This window comes from Callithrix jacchus, chromosome 4 (genome assembly GCF_049354715.1).
Source record: "Callithrix jacchus isolate 240 chromosome 4, calJac240_pri, whole genome shotgun sequence".
NCBI lineage: Eukaryota > Metazoa > Chordata > Mammalia > Primates > Cebidae > Callithrix > Callithrix jacchus.
Genome location: NC_133505.1, coordinates 61035835 through 61056322, shown reverse-complemented (window position 1 = coordinate 61056322; position 20488 = coordinate 61035835). Strand labels below are relative to the sequence as shown.

Here is a 20488-nt window from a genome sequence, read left to right as displayed (position 1 = left end):
GTCCCAAAGCCTGAGAAACAGGTGCACTGACGTCTGAAGTCAGAAGAAGATGGATATTTTAGCTCAGGCAGGGAGAGCGAATTTATCCTTCCTCGACCTTTTTGTTCTATCTGGGCCCTTGATTGAGTGGATGATGCCGGCCCAAACTGGTGGGAGTGATTTTCCTTACTCAGTCTTCTAATTCAAATGCTAATCTCTTCCAGAGACATCCTCACTGACACACCCAGAAATATTATCTTACCAGCTATCAGGGCATCTCTTAGCCCAGTTAAGTTGACATGCACAATTAGCCATCATAGCTTTGCTGCTCTGCCTAGCCCCATCCAGTTGAGATAGGCCCCAATCTCAGATGTCTAGACTTTCTGTCAGAGGCATATCCTCCTTGCTGCTCTGAGCCTGGCAGCCTCTCACCTACCTGTTCCTTAGATCCCAGGAGACCTCTGAGAATGCTCACCTCTTTGCTGTGGACTCCTTCTCAGTGTGTCTCCTGCTCCATCTCTGCTCTATCTCCAGCTGTCCCACTGCTAAGACAATGGTCCCTGCTGTTTTCAGTCTCCTCCCTCTTTCAGAGTCTGCTTCCCTTCCCTCCACCCACAGATGTGGGCCACTTACCATCACTCATAATTCCCCGAGGGCTAAAGACATTACATCCTTCGTCTCATTTAAAACTCTCAATAACCTATGAGACTGGTATCACATCCCCATTTTATAGATAAAGAAACTGAAGAGCTCAGGTTATTTTTGCAAGATCAAATGCAGACTAAAAAGCTTAATTTTTTTTTTTTTTTTTTGAGACAATGTTGCTCTTGTTGCCTAGGCTGGAGTGCAATGCTTCCTGGGTTCAAGTGATTCTCCTGCCTCAGCCTCCTGAGTAGCTGAGATTACAAGCATGAGCTACCATGCCTGGCTAATTTTTTGTATTTTTAGTAGAGATGGGGTTTCACCATGTTGGCCAGGATGGTCTCAAACTCCTGACCTCAGGTGATCCACCTGCCTCAGCCTCCCAAAGTGCTGGGATTACAGGTGTGAGCTATTGCACCCAGCCTAAAAGAGTTTAATTTCTTTGTTGAACTTCCTATGTAAGGTCTGCAGAAGCAATGAAGGTTTATATAGTGATTCAGTTCAGACAGCATCTCTGTTCAGTGTCTACAGGCTTGGGGTCGATACACCTGAGGAGACTCATCAAGCATTCATCCCACATGGTCTTCTCTGAAGTTGTAATGAACACTGTCGCAGTATACTCAAGATTCAGAAGCTACCCCAGGCCTTTTAAGCTTCAATCCATGATAAATTGCATCAGTTTTTGCTGAGCAATTAAAAATACTTTTACAATGAAAAATTCCGTACATTTATGAAAATAGAACGAATAGCATAATAAAGTCCATGGACCCATTACTCAGCTGCTGCAATGAACAGCAAAAAGTCACTTGTGTTGTTTCTACACTTCCACACACTCCGCCTCACAACTGGATTGATATGAAGCAAATCTCAGTATCATATTACTTCACCCAGAAATACTTTGGTATGAGTTTCTAAAAGATAAGGGTCTGTTTTTTAAAACATACCATAATATCATCATTATACATAAAAAATTGAGAGTAATTCCTTGGTATCAAATGTTCAGTACTGTTTTCAAATTCCTTCTACTGTATATAGACTGTGCCCAAATTATGATGGCTCAGCTTACCAGTTACTTTACAATGGTGTGAAAGCCAGACACAATTCAGGAGAAACCACACTTCAAGTCGAATTCTGTACTAGAAGTGACAAACAGAATGGTTGTATGGGTATACAATGGTTCTATACCCGTATACATAAATAGCCATTCTGTTTGTCACTTTTAGTACAGAATTCAATAAGTTACACTGGCTATTTAATATTTTATTATAAAATGGCCTTTGTGTAGAAAATTTTGCCCAACCGTAGGCTAACATAAGTGTTCTAAGCACATTTAAGGTACTATGCTAAGCTATGATGATATTTGGTTAGGTGTATTAAATGCATTTTCATCTTATAATATTTTCATTTTACAATGGGTTTATCAGGACATAAATGTCAGAGGTGTTCGAACCTGAGCAACTCCATCTTCCATAGGAGCTGGGTAAAATAAGGTTGAAACCTATTGGGCTATGTTCCCAGATGATTAAGGCATTGTAAATCATGGATGAGACAGGAGGTCAGCACAAGATACAGGTCAGAAAGACCTTGCTAATAAAACAGATTGCAGTAAAGAAGCCAGCTAAAACCCACCAAAACCAAGATGGCGACAAGAGTGATCTCTGGTGGTCCTCACTGCTACACTCCCACCAGCACCATGACAGTTTACAAATGCCATGGCAACGTCAGGAAGTTACACTATATGGTCTAGAAAGGGGAGGCATGAATAATCCACCCCTTGTTTAGCATATCATCATGAAATAACCATAAAAATGAGCAACCAGCAACCCCTCTTCCTGAGAGGCACCCAAAAACCTCCTGTTCTTGTCCTGGTGTAGCTACCCATATCTCCATGAACTCCTCCCACAGAAGGGAAGAGCAGTTCCCAGCTATGTATACCATTGGGTATTAGTCAGGGTTCTCCAGAGAAACAGAACAAATAAGATATGTATCCACACATAACAGATCTATTACAGGAACTGGCTCACACAGTTATGGAGGTTGAGAAGTTCCAAGATCCACATCTGCAGGCTAGAGATCCAGAATATATATACATATATATCTCTCTCTCCTATTAGTCCTAGTTCCTATATATATAATAGGATATGTATGTGTGTGTATGTATATAATAGGATATATATGTAGATATATATATATATCCTATTAGTTCTGTCCCTCTAAGAGAACCTTGACTAATACAAGGCACAACTTAGGAAAGTTAAAGTCTCTCCTAAAACAGAGTGGGTTAGAGGACCCTCTTAATAAAAGGCAAGGATGCTAGACTGACCTTGGGTTAGAGGTCCAATTTAGGAGGGTGAGAGTGTCTTCTAAGGTTTAGGGGGTTAGAGGCCCCTCTTGATAAAGTCCATTTTGGCTAAGAATGGGTTTGGCACTACAGGATGTTATTTGCTATTCTCTCTGAATTAGTCTGCCTTGCACTGTTTGCTGATGGCTGTGGGTGACAGGATAAGGCATGTACAGGATCGTGGGACATGGGGGGCATTTTTCTCCTTAAAAAGGGAAACTTGAATGCTGATGCGACTGCTGGAAAAAATTCCTTCACTACCGACAAGCAGCTGCCTGAACTTTTCAGTATCACTGCAATGGGTGGGTCTTTTCTCTGGCCTTCGTGAGCTCTTCGCCTTCCCCACCCTGCCTCAGGCAATGCTTCTTCTCTCTGTGTGTCTCTCTGTGTGCAAACTGGGTGATTAATGGTAAAAATCACTGTTTATTTCCCCTGTAAAGTTTTAATTAACAATAACTTAAAAGGTTTTGTTAGGCTAGTCGTAAGCTATAGCAAATTTGGTGTGCTTTGTGTGTCTTTCTGTGTTCTATAATGGAGAGGAGTACCGTAGGATAGAACAGGGTCGTAGGACCCCTATAAGCCTGCTTTTCAAGATGGCCCAGCAAACTGGTCAGTTACAAACTTTGCTGCAGGTCTCTGGAAAAGAAAAAAAAAACTGGATGAAGTTTCCTTCTTGTCTTGTATGTCCTTGGGAGCCTGACCTTGTAACCATGTAGCCATGCTTTCTGTTTTCACAATGGCTACCATGGTTCAGGGTTCAATTCCCGGCTTAGGAGATGAGTCCTTTATCTTCTGTCTGTGTATTTATACGTGTTGTATGTGATGTTTATATCTAAAAGAGCTTTAATTGATTGTTTAATAATAATAAGCACGTAAATCAAATATTTGTCAGAAAAGGAAGTGTAATGCTTTTCATTTAGTTCATGCAACTTAATTAGTCTTTGGGAAATAAAGACAGTTTTACAGATTTTTGATAAAATAAAAATATCAGCCAGGCATGGTGGCTCATGCCTGTAATCCTAGCACTTTGGGAGGCCAAGGCAGACAGATCACCTGAGATCAGGAGTTCAAGACCAGCCTGACCAACATGGTGAAACCTTGTTTCTACTGATAATACAAAAATTAGCCAGGCCTAGTGGTGCGCACCTATAGTCCCAGTTACTCGGGAGGCTGAGGTAGGAATTGCTTAAACCCAGGAGATGAAAGCTGCACTTAGCTGAGATCGTGCCACTGCACTCCAGCCTGGGTGATAGAGTGAGACTCTGTCTCAAAAAATAAAAATATAATAAATAAATAAATAAAAATATCTTTAAAATGCAAACATTTGGTCTAAATGTTGCAGGTCAGATATTAAGTTTGCTAAATGCATTAAGATCATACACTGCTTCTTTGACTTTTGAAAACTGTTCAGTTTACCTACTTTGGAGCATTAGATTCTAGATAAGGCCTGGGGACATGTAAAAAAGATTAAATGGTAAATATATTTTAAAGCGAAAGTATCCAGAATTTAATTAGTGACAATCTAACAATAACACTGAAAACTAAAGATGTAAAAACTCTTGTGAGCAGTAACAAAAGATAGTTTATGTTTCCCTAAATAATACAACAAAGGATATTTTAGGGATCTTTTCAGTTAATTTTGTTTTACTGTTAGATTGTTACCAAGTAACTTCTAAGATTTGCTGCAACTTAATTCCTATGCCTAAGCCTATTTGGCTTAAAGAGAAGGTATGTAATGAGACAAACACTTGCCTGTTCCTTAGCACTGGGAACAAGGGGCAACAAACACCACCTAAGGGAAAGTGATGAGAAAAAAAAACGACAATGGTCAAATACTGAGCCAAGATGGGAGTTAGTCTTTAGCATACATTAATCATTTAACCATTCATAACAGCACCACAGGATAGGAACTGTATTTAAGAGTCGATCATTAGTTCAATTCCTCCTTAAGGATGAGACACTGAGTCAGAGGGAAAGAAAATGACCTTCCAAAGAGCATCAAGTGGGTGGAAGAATTGGTCTGGAATTCAGGTTTTCTGATGTTCAGTTCGGGCCCTAAAAGTGCCTTGGCCATTAAGTTATAACTATGCCTAAAAATAAAGTGTTAATTTGAGATAAAATCAGTTTTGTTTCAGGATTATTACTCTCTGAGAGAGAGAAAGAAAATATCTACTACTGAAGAAGTAGAGTGTTGCCTTTAATAAACCCTCCTTCCCAACCCTTTCCATTAATAATTGAGCATTTAAATGTCAAAGACAATTTGAGTATACAGAGAAAAAGCTAACATGTAACAAACAGGTTGGAACCAAAATGTCTTTTATTTGAATACTGAATACATTCTGTTAGGACATAAGAGTGTGCTAAAAATGAAATTTTTTGGCTGGGTGTGGTGGCTCAAGCCTGTAATCCCAGCACTTTGGGAGGCCGAGGCGGGTGGATCACGAAGTCAAGAGATCAAGACCATCCTGGTCAACATGGTGAAACTCCATCTCTGCTAAAAATACAAAAAATTAGCTGGGCATGGTGGCGCGTGCCTGTAATCTCAGATACTCTGGAGGCTGAGGCAGGAGAATTGCCTGAACCCAGGAGGCGGAGGTTGCGGTGAGCCAAGATCACGCCATTGCACTCCAGCCTGGGTAACAAGAGCAAACCTCTGTCTCATAAAAAAAAAAAAAAAAAAGAAAGAAATTTTTTAAGAAAAAAATAGCACTGGCAGCAATACAATTAAAATGGAAAAAGTATAATTTCTAATTATTTCAAATATAACATAAATGACAAATAGATACAGTAGCATTCTGTGAACTCCACTTAAGAATTCGTTTATGTGATAAGTTATAGTTTAAGCTTCCTTGAGACATGAGTATTTGGAATTTTCAAACAATACCAACTATATAAAAAATAGGCACAGCAAATGAAAGAGCGTATCATGATTCATTAGACACTTTCAATGAAAAGAGGACTTGCCAATTAGAAAACAGTAAAAATTTTTACATTAGAAAAAAAATTACCTCAAACTCATGTTCATATTAGAAGTGACAGAGCTACTCGTGTTTCTAGCATTCCATCTTGAAGTTTATCGTTTAAATACAAAGAATATGCTCTGCCCATTACAGCAGGATGACATGAACTTAATTTTCAGTTCCTCCAGATGCTCAGAGCAGCAACAAGACGAGTCTTAGGATCATCATGAGGCTGGATTTAAAATAAAAGAAAGGCAAAGGGAGAGTCACTTTTATCTGGCATAAGACAGAAAGGGCCATGCGTTGACTACCCGGTAGTGTTACTAAGCTTTGGCTCGGGGGCTCTCCCAGCTCAACCCCTTGGAGGATTATAATGTCCCAGACATAACTGAATTAGCCACTTAAAAATGTTCACTACATGAATAAAAAAAAATCAGAACTTTCTGTCCTGAAAATCTTGAATGAGGGTCTATAAGAGAAAGGTCTGGGAAGAAACTAACTTTCAAAAGCTAGTAAAATAAAGCTACTTGAAAAAATAACTGAGGACTAATTAGAGGGAGTTACTAATTCAATTTCAGCTACTTTCTATTAACTGAGGCCTTCTTCTGGTTCCATAAACCCTACTTCTTCTCTTTTTTTTTTTTTTTTTCCCTGATTAAGTCTCACTCTGTCATCCAGGCTGAAGTGTAGTGGCACAATCTTGGCTCACTGCAACCTCTATCTCCTGAGCTCAAGCAATTCTCCTGCCTCAGCCTCCCAAGTAGCTGGAATTACAGGCATCTGCCACCACATTCGGCTAATTTTTGTATTTTTAGTAGAGATGGGGTTTTGCCATGTTGGCTAGGCTGGTGGTCTTAAACTCCTGACCTCAAGTGATCCACCCACCTCAGCCTCCCAAAGTGCTGGGATTATAGGCATGAGCCACCGCATCCAGCCCATAAACCCTACTTCTGATTCTTCCCACCACCAAGTATCACTTTTAGAACAGGGCTATAACTGGAGAGCCATCTTTTGTAATCACACTCCCTGTTCCCCGCCCTGAAACATAATACGTAGTCACACTAGAAAATTCTACACAAAAGTAGAAAGAAGAACATTAAAATTATTCACCACACTACCACCCACAGAAAACACTACTAAGAGTTTGAAATATTTCCATCCTCTTTTTTATACACAAACATTTTTAATCACACTATACTTGGTTATTTGCTGCCCTGTTTTTATACCTTATTATGTCACTAAGATTTCCCACTGCCACTAAATGATCTTTGAAAACATGAAATGTAATGCTTACTCAATATTCCATTAAATGGACAAAACGTTTATTTAAACATCTCCTTACTGGTGAACTGTTAGGGTATTCCTAAGTTTTTCCTCTGTTGAGTTTTCATTAGAAACAAAATTGCAATGAACCTCAGTCTTTGTGTATATCTCATTGCTTTGGAATAAATTCCAAAAAGTGAAAATGTATACCAGAGGAAATAAACATGCTTATGGCTTTCAACATATACAGTCAGCTTTCTGGAGAAATTTTTTAAATGTTATCTCTAAAATTTTATTTGGTAATACGGATAGAATTACTGGATCAAATTAAGAGAAACTTGAGGCTGTTTGTCTTTTAAAAAAATATTAAACTTTTCTCTTAAAAACTATTAGAAATATTAAATTTCTCTCCCTTAAAAACTTGAAATAACTGCATCGCACTGTCACTTTGTCAAACTCTCTAAAAGAGACTGAGTATTAGATTTAAATGAACACATTTACTGTTGCAGATGGGTAATCTTGAGGGAAAATGAGGCTGAGTTTAGCTCTTTCTTCTGAAAAAGGCAAATATGCCTATATGACCAGATACTACAGCAGCACTATGCGTATCCAATAAGAATGTTCATGGGTACATCAATATCAAAGACCCACTGAATCCATGGTATCTCGAGGTTTTTACTGTCATGCTTACTGTAACAAAAAGGACTTTGATCTTTCAAATTAAAATGGATTTTTCCCAAAAACGCAGCACTTCAAAGAACAGCAGAGGAAAGTATTGATCAAAACAGTTTTATTTACCTTAAACCTGCAACCAGACCAGCAGGCATTATTTTCTTGGACCTCTTAAATCTCACACCCATTATGGTGGCCAGGAAGAAAGCTGTAACTGAAAACCAAACTAATTCATGAACTAGAGTTTCAAACATGTTATCAATGCTTGCAGGAACAAAAAAATGGGTATCATTTAAAGCTTTCTAACATTACAACTATTATGGATAGGTACTGAGTTGCCATTGTCTTAAAAAGATAAAGTGCTCTGTTAAAACACTTCATAATCTACTTCATCAAAAATGTTTCTGGGTAAACAAACATGTTAAAATCTACTCCTGAAATGTCTTCAAAAGATAAAGACTTTTTTCTCTCTTTTTTTTTTTTTGTTGAGACAGGGTCTTGCTCTGTCACCCAGGCTGGAGTGGTGTAGTGGCATATCTCAGCTCACTGTAACCTCCGCCTCCGGGTTCAAGGAATTCTCCTGCCTCAGCCTCCCGAGTAGCTGGGATTACAGGTACGTACCACCATGCCCAGCTAATTTTTGTATTTTTAGTAGAGACAGTGTCTTGCTATGTTGGCCAGGCTGGTGTTGAACTCCTGGCCTCAAATGATCTGCCAGCCTCGGCCTCCCAAAGTGTTGAGATTACAGGCGTGAGCTACCACACCTAAGAAATTCTTTTTCTAACCTAAATTTCTATTTAAAGAACACTCCTTGAAGACTAGCACTGAGCTTTATTCAACTTCTCTCAGAAACACAAAGCAGCACACTTGGACCCACAGGAGACACTCAATAAATGCTTAGTTAACGGAATATAAAGAAAATGGTTAATATATCTCTTACAAGAAAGATCTGATTAATTTTAAAAAATACTAAAAAGAAGGCTGATTGGTTTGGTTTCATAGCATTCCATTTTGGAGAATTTGATGCCTGGAGACTAAAAAATCGTCTAAGCAATCATGTTTTATTCAGAAACATCATCATGTCAGCCTTTGTGGAGCTGTACCAACATGAAGGGAGAGGTGGTTTTATCTGAGATTAGATAGCAATGCTTTCAAACAAAAACTTTTGATATAAAAAATAACTGACAAGAGACACTTGTGAACTATTTAAATGCATATAAATAAAAATCCTAATATCACTATATTAGTGATTAGATGCTGATACATCTAACACAACCTCATTACTAAAAATATCTCTAGCCCCTTTTAAGAATAACTAAAGAAAAAAAAAATCCCAAATCTCTCTCTCTCTCTCTCCTTCAAATGTAGAACAATTTTGTCTTCATTTATATCTTCTTCCATACACAACCAAGGCACTTTGAATCAACTAGAGACAATTTCCTTGGTATACTTTTCTAAACCTTCCCTGTATATCTCTTTCAAGTGAGATGAAAGTCAAGTGTCCTGGTGAGTTTAAACACACAGGTTTCCATTTTTTCTGTAGATATTCTCCCACTAAGCTTAACAAGGGAAGAAGCTAAAAAAGTATCAGCCTTGCTTTTTTAGGTTAAGTCTTTAGGCAGTGCAGAATCTCAACGCTGTTTGTGAACTAAATGAAACGATGCAAGGCTGTCTCTTTTTAGTTACTTTCACTGCAAAGTAAAAACTATGCTAAATATCCATTTAGGAGAGTTCACAGAAAATCTGAAAATAAGTCCTGGCTTTTCCTAATTCAACTTTTCTATTAACAAGTTTTTATAGAAATACTGTTCTGAGTGCAAGGCCTGGTAGCAGTGACATCATTTTTTGTCAGGTCTTTCTAGAAAGGAGTAAGTGTTGTGTTCCGCCTCAGCACATGCATATGGCCATTTGCCATTTGACTAAATATGTTCCAGTATCTCTAGCATGGAGTATCAAAAAGATCACCTGCAACGTTTGAGTCTCTAATTTGGGAAAAATGCTATACTTACACAGTGACACTTTTACATCTCGTTTGTCGTTGGAGACACGGTAAGCGCCATAGCCAGCCAAACAGCCAACAAAAAGACCAGCAATCAAAGACAAAACACCACCTGGGAGGGGAAAAAAATATGGGCTCAAAAGAGAATCCCAAAATGAAAGGAAATCATTCCATTTATTTCTGGTATGATACAGGCACCTTCAAATGTACTGCTACTTGGGCACAGTAACTGGACAAAGCCAAATTAAGAATAGGACTCTTCGTGGATACTCTCTAGGAGACAACTGTTTCATGCTGAACCCAAACGCAAGTCAGAGAAGCCCTGAAGGTGCAGCAATGCAGGGAGTTAGATGTCACTTGGGGTAATAAGAGAACCTGCCTTGTGCTGGCGGATTGGACACTGATTGCATGATCTTGGGCAATTATTTAACTTCCTTAAGCCCTTCTTTTTAAATTTTTCCTATTCTCGTTACCTCCTTTTTACTATGAGGTTGTATTGATTAAACCTAAGATGCAAAAGTAGTTTTAGTTCATAGAGGTAAAGACATAAGTTCTGTAGAAACCAAGCCATGGTTCCATCCTGAATAACTAACAACTTTCAAGCCTCAAGATGTCAGGACTTAGGGACTAATGGAGACCCTGCTGAGAAAGAGGAAAACCAAAATACTGCCTCCAGCTCCCCAGCTCCCATCCCATGCACCCACCCACCAGTACACTCCAGCCCTCAACCCATACACCCACCCAAGAGCACTGCAACAAACACCAAGCACTTTGCGCATTGGGCAGTGGGTTACATGCCAGCGACGCTATGAACAAGACACACACAATCCTTGCTTCATGGAACTCATCCTATTTAGAATCTATTGGATTAGAATCCCTGGAGGGTAGGGTCAAGATATCTCTATTTTTAGGCCGGGCGCGGTGGCTCAAGCCTGTAATCCCAGCACTTTGGGAGGCCGAGGCGGGTGGATCACGAGGTCAACAGATCGAGACCATCCTGGTCAACATGGTGAAACCCCGTCTCTACTAAAAATTACAAAAAATTAGCTGGGCACGGTGGCACGTGCCTGTAATCCCAGCTACTCAGGAGGCTGAGGCAGGAGAATTGCCTGAACCCAGGGGGCAGAGGTTGCGGTGAGCCGAGATTGCGCCATTGCACTCCAGCCTGGGTAACAAGAGCGAAACTCCATCTCAAAAAAAAAAAGAAAATACTGATTTAATACATCCCCGTTATGGGTCATGTTCAAGCAGAAGATACCAGATAAGGATACTGTTAAGGAGATTAAAGCATTTTCTCAAATGCACAACTAGGTAACCATTAAGGTGTTTTCTCATGTAGAGGTTCTATGATGCTCTTTTCTGTATATGCTGAAGATATCACCCCACTTCACCCTCCCCACCACCACCATACATGCACACTTAAGTATGAGGAGAAAGTAGCAGTGTCTACAACACTTCAGTCTTGATGGGATCAGACAGTAAACAGCAGGGGCAGGCTCACCAGCAGCAAGAACCAGGAAGATTATTGAGAAATTTCAACTGAGGAAGGTGGCGGAACTGTGGGCTGTTTTACAAGAAAGGTGTGCTGGTGTAAGGAAGCGAAGATCCTAAGAACAAGCTCAGTGCCCAATAGTGGGGGCTACAAGAAAAGCAGCTCTAAGCTCTTTCCTTCCCACTTCCTGGGATGCCTGATCTGGGCGGGGCAGTCTTGGAAGGGGAGTTTTCAAGGGAGTTGAAAGATACATCTGGAAACTTCCCTGCAGATACTCTTGTGGTCCTCAGAATAGCAGCCTGTCCAGCAAGTGCACCTGCACCTCTCTGGAGGGATTGCTGTGTCGTGCCCTTCCCTTCAACTGGAGTAGGAAGGTGGAAGGTCTGGTTCAGCCCAAGTGTGGGAGAACGTAGGGAATGCCTTCTGGTCCTCTTTGGCGTTGGGCAGTCAGTGTTACTTGGCCTAGGAAGAGCCTCCATATCACAGCGTCTTCCTGGTCATCCACCTCTCTGGAGACCTAGCTGGGAGGAGCGGGGAGCCCAGGCAAGCACAGTGCTCAGCACCCTGCATCCCACCACTGGCCACCCTCTGCCCTCACTCTCCCCCCACCAAAATAAAAATCTATCAGCTTCTCCCTTTAACCCAACTTGGTCTCACAGCTGGTCTAGTTTAGGATTTGGATACATCTGTGTCTTCCCACCAAACACCATTTCGACATCATATCTTTCACCCACCCAAGATTATTCTCAGTAACTGTCCCGTAGCAGGGTCTCCTGGCCCAGCTACACAGGACTCATGCCTAGGGAAGCTCTAAGTCAAAGGAGTGCTAACTCACTTTACACACACATTCGAAGACATTTGGGCCACAGGCAGCTTAGAACATAATACAAAATACAAAACTAGATACAAAACTAGAAAAAGATATTATGCCTCACTGGCTCACAGACCTCCCACTGGCAGGGCAGTAGCAGCCAAAAATAAATAAATAAATAACAAGAATATTAAAAGTTTGTTCTATGCCAAGCACCATGTGAACTGTGTACCATTCATCATCTTATTTAATACTAACATTAATTTACAGGTGAGGAACTAAGGCCCAGATGTTGAAACACCTGACCTGAGTTTCAGTGCAGTAAGTGATAGTGTCAAGATTAGAAATCAGGAATGCTTGATTCTGTGGCCTATGCTTTTAACCCACATTATACTAGAGTGAGCTTCCCTGTGAACCCATAATACCTTAGGGGCTTCCAGGATCACTCAGTGGGGGGCTCTTGCAGGAGGCCAAGGAACCATATTATGCAGGTGGACAACAAGCCCCTGAAATCAGAGACCTCACAGCTAATGTAATTTCATGTGTTCCCACCAGCTGGTAAACACTGAAGAGATTTGGGTTACAATAATAAAGTGATCCCTTCCACCCCAACACACACCCACACACCCACACACACAGAGAGACACACACACAGACACACGCACACAGACACACAGACACTCTCTCTCTCTCCCCACTTTCTTCCCACCTCTCAAAAAGGCAGGCAAAAATGCCCAGATATTCTTTTCTATGCTGTAACAAAAGTTATTTAGACGTTGTTTTTGACAATAAAATTTTTTTCAAAAACAATTTTATTAGCATTTTAAACCGAGTCCTCTTTAAAGTAGATTATGAATCATCAACCTCTGAGTAGTTGGTTTATAGGTTTACTTTGGTGCCATCATCTTTTTTTCCTTCGAATACATATCTATAATACATACATTATGACAGAAACAAACAAAAAACCAAGGGGAATTACAGCTTTCAGGAATCGTAGATGATGATCAATCCACCGTGCCAGCCCCCAAGCTGCAAGAGCTATACTGTGCTTCCGGTCTTTGACTCCTATCAGCCTTTATTGAAGGAAGCTAACTGGTAACCAGGTAGACCTGGCTTTTTCACTCAAATGCAAGTCAACACTGCCACAAATACAATATCCTTACTTTAAAATTTTCATTAAGAGATAGTTTGTCAGAAAGATGATTAAACATTGTACACACACACACACACACACACATACACACACACGTATGAAACAGAAATAGGAGACAGCATGAATATAAATGATTCTACAATAAAACAAAGTAAAATAAAAAAACTTAACTTTTCCTTTTTCTCCATGAAAACCCTTTAGTTGATTACCTGAGTTTTCCCCCTTCCCCGCTTTTGGACAAAGGTGAAGAGACAATTTTGGATATGATATGAGAGTATTTAACAATTTCTTCATTGCAATACACTGGATTAATATAGCTCAGTTTTTGGTACCATGATTATATAAAGCAAAAAAAAAAAATTCTCATTTAGTAATAAGCAGTGGTCCTTAAAGAGATCAAATCAATTAACTATGCAACTGATAATGACAGGCGAAGTACGAGTCTTGTGGTGAAAGAGAGGCCCAGAACCCCCAAGCTGGAACACTCTGTCATGCCCAGCCCTCTGCTTTTCATGTAAGCCTCTTCCTTTCAGGAGTCCCTTCCATGACACGCTGGTCTTCAGCCATCTCTAAGGCATCTTTAGCTTCTCATCCTACTTACAGACCCTCATATGACCTAGCACAACCTCTAAACCCCAACTCATTCCCTTTGATGAAAGTTTGGGTTAGGCTTACCTCTCCGCTTATATCCAAAAATGCTTCCAAATGTCACGAGGGCTGCATAACCAAAACCGATCAGGTCCATTGGCAAGGTCGCAATTCTAAAGCAAGGGGGAATGGACAAATTATACAAAATAAAAAGTTTGGGGGAGGGAATGTATCTAAAAATGATATGCTCATATGGTTTGGCTGTGTGTCCCCACCCAAATCTCATCATGAACTGTGATCATTAGTGTTGGAGGTGGGGCCTGATGGGAGGTGACTGGATCAAGGGGGTGGGTTTCTAAGGGTTTAGCACCCTCCCCCTAGTGCTGTCTCGTGATAAAGTTCTCACAAGATCTGGATGTTTGAAAGTGCATAGCACTTCCCCCTTCATGCTCCTTCTCACTCCTGTCGCCATGTGAAGATATGCTTGCTTCCCCTTTGCCTTCTACCATGACTGTAAGTTTCCTGAGGCTTCCCCAGCCACACCTCCTATACAGCCTGCAGAAGTGAGTTGATTAAACATCTTTTCTTCATAAATTACCAAGTCTCAGGTAATTCTTTAGAGCAGTATGAGAATGACTAATACAAAGGCACTCCAAAGAATTAAGAGAAATTAATTTCTCTAGTCTACTAAAGAAAGGGAGGTTCGGCCAGGCATGGTGCTCACGCCTGTAATCCTAGTATTTTGGGAGGCCAAGGCAGGCAGATGGCTTGAACCCAGGAGTTTTAGACCAACCTGAGCAACATGGCAAAACCCCATCTCTAGTAAAAATACAAAAAAATTAGCTGGGTGTGGTGGCATGTGCCTGTGGTCCCAGCTTCTTGGGATGCTGAGTTGGGAGGACTGCTTCAGCCCGGGAGGTTGAGGCTGCAATGAGCCATGATTGTGCCACTGCACTCCAGCCTGGGTGACAGAGTGAGACCCTGTCTCAACATGGCTTACAGGAAAAAAGAGATTCAAACTTCACCTCTCCCAACCCTCTACAGTCCCCTGCATCCTCATCACTGTTAAGCACACTCAGGGAGATACCTCAAGCTGATTCTCCTCTGCCTGTCTTCAGGATCTGCCATGCTCTCAGCTGTTTAATTCTTTCTACTCCCCCAAATAAGCTCTAGTCAGTCAGGTCTCTTCACTGAACTATGACCCTATAATCTTCACTTTTCACTTCCATGACTGAAATGTCCTCCCTCCCTGTCCACCTACAAAAGCCCGACCATCCTCTGCACCCCACCTCCCTTTGAACGTTCTCCCCTGACTTCTACCCTTATTAACTGCCTCCTAATTTCCTTAACCCTAGCCTGTACTATCAAAGTGATCTGGAGCAAATAGCTTCTTCCTCCTCTAAATTCCTTGACTTCTACAACTCCATCTGATAATTCTTTCACGTTTTTACAGATATTAGTAGTACTCTCATCCTTTACAGATAGATGTCTTCTTGGAGATTGAATAATTCACTTTAAACAAATAATTCACTTTTTAAAGGATGGCTTTGTCATTAGTTTCCTTGCAAGATAGCTATTCTGTGGTAGTAGAGACATCTACACTTAATCAACAGAGAATATAATACATACAATATATACAATATAGCCCCAACTGAAGTTAAATGGACAACGATGGCATCCTACTGTGTATCAAAGCAGCAGCTGAAACACCCAGAGGTGAGAAATTCCATTGAAACCCTGCCCACAATTCTCTCAGATGCAGTAGTGTGCCAGCCACAGGCTAAAGAAGTGGCTCCTGGGCCTTGGACCATGCCCCTCCCTCACCCCCAACTCTCCCTGCAAGTGAGGAAAATAGATGAGAAGAGCTCTGGAGTTCCGTGCAGCTTTTTAAGTTCTAAGATTCCCAGTGGTGCCTTTATTTTTGAATTTTCTCACCTCTGTATTTCCTCCGCAGGGAAAGTAATCGTCTTTGTAAATAAGAGGAATGGTACATGAGATCCCTTGCATATTTTTACAATTTTCTCCCTGCTTACCATTTAGGTTAATGGGCCTTTTATCTCCTGTAGCAATTGGTAACAAATTAATTTAGAAGAACAGAAAAAGGGGCCGGGTGAGGTGGCTCATACCTGTAATCCTGGCACTTTGGAAGGCAGAGGCAGGTGGATCACTTGAGATAAGGAGTACAAGACCAGCCTGGCCAACACAGTGAAACCCTGTCTCTATGAAAAATATAAAAAATCAGCCAGGTGTGGTGTGGTGGGTGCACGTCTGTAATCCCAGCTACTTGGGAGGCGGAGACAGGAGAATCCCTTGAACCTGGGAGGCAGAGGTTGCAATGAGGTGAGATCGTGCCATTGCACTCCAGCCTGAATGCACTGAGCCTGGGCATCTCAGAAGAAGGAGAAGGAGAAGGAGAAAGGAGAAACGAGGAAGGAGAAAGGAGGAAGGAGGAAGGAGGAGAAAGAAGAAGAAAGGAGAAGAAAGAAAAAGAAGAAAAATAGGAGGAGGAGGAGAGAAAGGGTTTTGAGCTGATTCAGAGTCATCAACTAGCACTTACTATGAGGAAGGTATGGGGGAGGGAATCTGAGGCACAGGAGATGACAGCACCAAATAGGAGGCAACACTGAAAAATGCTCAGTGTCTACAGGAAGGAAAAGTCAGGAGAGCTCATCTGTGCCCAAGAAGTGGTACAGTAGGATATAACATGCAGGGAGAACCTGGGTCTGAAAACCATTTGCTGACTGAATGATGGCTAAACAAATAATAATAATAATGAGGTTCATAATGTTTTTGAGCAATTACTATGTGCTAGGGGCCATTCTAAGGCATTCTAGGTGCCTTACATGTATCAACTCATGTAATCACAACCACACCCAATGGTATGTACTATCATGATTATCCCCATTTTCCAGATGAGGAAACTGAAGCATAGAGAAGGCAAGCAATGCCCGAAACAAAGATTTCCGACCAGGGGAAGTCTCAGTCCTAACCTCTATGCAATATCACCTCTGATAATTGAGTTAGCTGCTGAAAAAAGTGAATATGTGAATCAAACATGTTCTTCAGAGTTTTCAAGTGAATCAAACATATTCTTCAGAGTTTCAATTCTGGATCAGTCACACGCTCTTCACAGCTTAAAGTTGTGACCACAGGGCACTGTGTCTCATCTGGCAACTTACAATGTTCAGCCCCATGAACTTCTCACGTTTGGTCCTACTTACTAAAGGAGCTAACCGTATGCCATAAAGTATGCTTATCTTCAAACCTGATACCACCACTTACTAGCTGTGGGATCTCAATAACTCAGTTTCTCCATCTTTAAAATAGGGATAATAAAAATATCTACATTATAGAACTGTTCTGAGCATTAAATGAGTTAATACTGTAAAGGACTTGGAACAGTGCCTAGCACCTGCTGAGCACTCAACAAACATTAGCTGGTCCAATAATGATGATTCGTCTCATTCACCCTTACACCTATTTTGAGCTTGACGTGTGTAAGGCTATTACTGTTTCAGCACGCTGAGAAAACTGAGGTAGGGGTAATTTATGATTTAGTTAATGAATCATACCATAATATTATAACATATATTTGTACTCAGTTCAACTTAACAGCTATTCATTGAGCATTTTCTTTGTGCAAGGCAGCAGGAAGCAATGGTAAGTGCTAAGACATGGTCTTGGTCCTCCAGGACCTATCGTACAACATAGCAGTAGGAGGCAGATGTGTAAATGTGTGTAAGAGGAGAGGTGTGGGTACCGTAACAAGTAGTGGCATCCAGCAAGGACTAGGAGCCTGAGGAAGGTTGTCCAGATAAGACAGGGTCCCAGCTGGGAACTTGGAGAGATGTTGTGCTGAACCCCTATTAACTTAGGGAAGGCAACAGGTTCAAGAGGCCGAAAGAGACCCAGAGCCAGCAAATGAGACGTGGGGTTTCATTAGGGGCTTACATACAGAGGAGAGAGTCCAGTGGCGGTGGGCTGGGCAGGAAAACAACCGCTTGCAAACGTCCTGCAATTTACATGGCCTTTTCACTTAACGCCCTCCCCTCAATGACCTCCACCTGGCAACCTTGATTTAACTCAAAATTCAGGGCCTCAATTCCCCGTGCGGCTCTTGCTCTATAGGACAGGCTGGGTAAGGGCTCAGATGTTCTTTATAGACAAGAAACAAATCTCTGGGTTGGACAGGCCTGGATTCCCTAGTTCAGAAAACACATTCAGGTCCATCTGTCACACAGGGTCATTGTAAGGGTATGCTTTAATTATTGCTGTCAGGTGCATTTACCCCACTGGAGAGCATACGTAAGTCAAGTGATAAGGCGGGCAGGGAAGGGTGTTCCTGGGGGGGAACATATGTAAGGCCCTAATGGCCCAAGAAAGCATGGCATGTTCTCAAAATGAAAAGTGCAAGAGGCTTGTGAAAAGAGAGGGCTCTGGTGAGAAAGACAGGGCTGTACACCCACGTAAGCCCCATGAAGGGAGACTGGTTCTGTTCTAAGGATCACTGAAGGAAGCCTCACAATCAGATTTTAATTCCAGCAAGCACTTCCCAGTTGCAGTAGTGAAGATTGGTTGTGAAGTGAAGCAGGGAGATAAACCGGAAAGCTGCGGCAGTAAACTAAACAAGAGCTTAGTTGATAACGGTAGGTATATCTAGAGAAATGGCAATGAGAATGGAGAGAAGGTGAATAGATTTCAGAGGTGCAGGAGGTAGAATCAGCAGAATTGAATTCGAGGAGGGAAGGGAAACCAGGGGTGAATTAGAGATGACTCACCCCTAGGTCTCTGGCTTAGACCATGAGGAGAAGAGGCAGGGAGTCAGGAGCCTCATGCTATTCCAAGACAGAAAACATGGGAACAGCAACAGGTGTGGGGTGGGGGGAATAGGGGGGTGGCCAGGAATGATGGGACCTATTTGGAATGTATTCAGTCTGAAACGCCTGACCTCAGTCTGGAAAACACCCTTATGTACAAATGTGAAGCTTTTGAGAGGTCTTTCATTATCAGGTGTAACTTTCAGAACTAATTTTCTCCTAAAGCCAAGTATCTGTTGTGAAAGACTGATTCCTCTCATCCTGAGCCCCCCAGCTCTTCCTGCAACCTTCTCTTGGGGACCCATACCTTTTTACTTGGTTTAGAATTACTTATGTTGGGATTCTCTCACCTCTCAGCCAGCCAAGCTCCTTACAGGAAAACCCAGGTTCAATTTATCTTTGTCCTCCTCAGAGCACCAAGAACCCTGCCCTGCACAAGGCAAGTACTTAAAATACGAGTTAAATGAATAAATGCGTGCTGAACCAAAGAAACAGCTGCCTGAAGACATTCTGTAGCTGACCTACACAATACAGCTTTATCAGCAGGAAACAGGCAGCTCCTTAATCTCCTTAGTGAAATGACTGTTGTTCTAAGGAAGCAAAATAAATCTATTCCCAATGCTTTCAAGAAGATTCTGTTCTTACAGAGAAAATTCAGACAAGAGCAATCACCTTTTCCATGATGGAGGGAGGTGGCCAGGCCAGAAGCACACATTAAAGCCAGAGACTTAATGTGGAAGGGATAAGGTGGGCGAGGATAGGTGGGCGAGGATGTGCTCAGCACATAACACACTCTTATCACAAATGCGATGCTCAAGCCTTGGAAGGGCTAGAAAGCATCTTGGATGCAATACAGCAAAGCGATTTACCATACCACCTACAAAACAAGGTGACAGGGGCCAGCCTCGCTGCCAGCTCCAAGACCTTCAAAATTTGGAGAACTAGATTTTCGGTTAACTATTATATAAAAAGCATTTTCACATGCTAAAGGTATAACAATTACCTACCCCTGACCTCTTTGAGGACACAAAAGGCACATTTCGAGTGGGGTCCTGAGGTTAAAATCCTGCCAAACATTTTGTAATGGTCCATGAGCCCACCCACCACCCCAGCTCCAGGAAGGTAGGAGGCAGGATAGGTGGGATATTTAGGGATACGAGAAGACAGAAACTCGGTAAATTCCCAGGAGGAAGAGAAAAATGATACCGGGGAGGGAAGACCGAGGTCCTGCAAAATCCCCTCAAGGTCCTCCGCGTCGTCGTTTGCTGTGCAGATTTGGCGCGGGGGAGGGGATACCTGCTAAGCAACGCCCCTTATATTTCTGCGGTTGTGTAAGAAAATTCAGAGCAGGAAGGTCTCCATTGCGGGATGCACAGCTCACCTACAGCCCAGCAAGCGCGATACCCGGAGTCCGGAAGCAGTCTCCGCGCCAGCGCGGTCCCACCCTGCGCCCAGCAGTCTCGCGCTGAGCGGAGGCCGCTCCCTCCCGGAGACGCCCTTCCTGCCGCGCGCATGCGCCATGTTCCTTCTCGCCTTGCAGTGCTCTGCGCAGCCCAGCCCTCCGGGGGAATCGGGGCGGCTGGTAGGCCAGGCAGCCTGGAGCCCCTGTGCTGTAACGTTCTGGCGGCAGCGTGACCCGTTGCTTTGTCTGTCCTGCCTTCGGCCCTATCCTGGAGTCAGGACTGGGGTTTGCTGCCTCCCGCCTACTATGTCTGCATATAGCCAAGATTACAGAAGGGGAAGATATTTAAGTGACTCCATTCATCATTCA

The 20488-nt window shown here is 42.1% G+C and overlaps 1 protein-coding gene across 16 annotated transcripts in view; it reads right to left on the bottom strand.

Moving 5' to 3' along the window:
• The window catches only part of TMEM14A (transmembrane protein 14A), a 56402-nt gene extending 36191 nt beyond the window's left edge, over positions 1-20211 (bottom strand). Inside the window, exons 1-7 of one of the 16 annotated variants that reach the window (XR_013534289.1) lie at positions 19924-20211; positions 16027-16119; positions 13988-14073; positions 9867-9968; positions 7984-8071; positions 5971-6154; positions 4715-4754 (exon numbers count right to left, since the gene is read on the bottom strand). Coding sequence is in view for 8 of the 16 variants with exons in the window: in XM_008994577.6 (XP_008992825.1) it covers positions 6115-6154; positions 7984-8071; positions 9867-9968; positions 13988-14057 (300 nt within the window). In the remaining 8 variants the exon portion in view is untranslated. Of the gene's footprint in view, positions 1-4714; positions 4755-5261; positions 6155-7983; positions 8072-9866; positions 9969-13987; positions 14074-16026; positions 16120-19923 lie in introns of those variants that run through there. The other 15 variants (XR_013534290.1, XR_013534291.1, XR_013534285.1 and 12 more) reach the window with 15 other exon arrangements.
• Between the last annotated feature and the right edge of the window lie 277 nt (positions 20212-20488).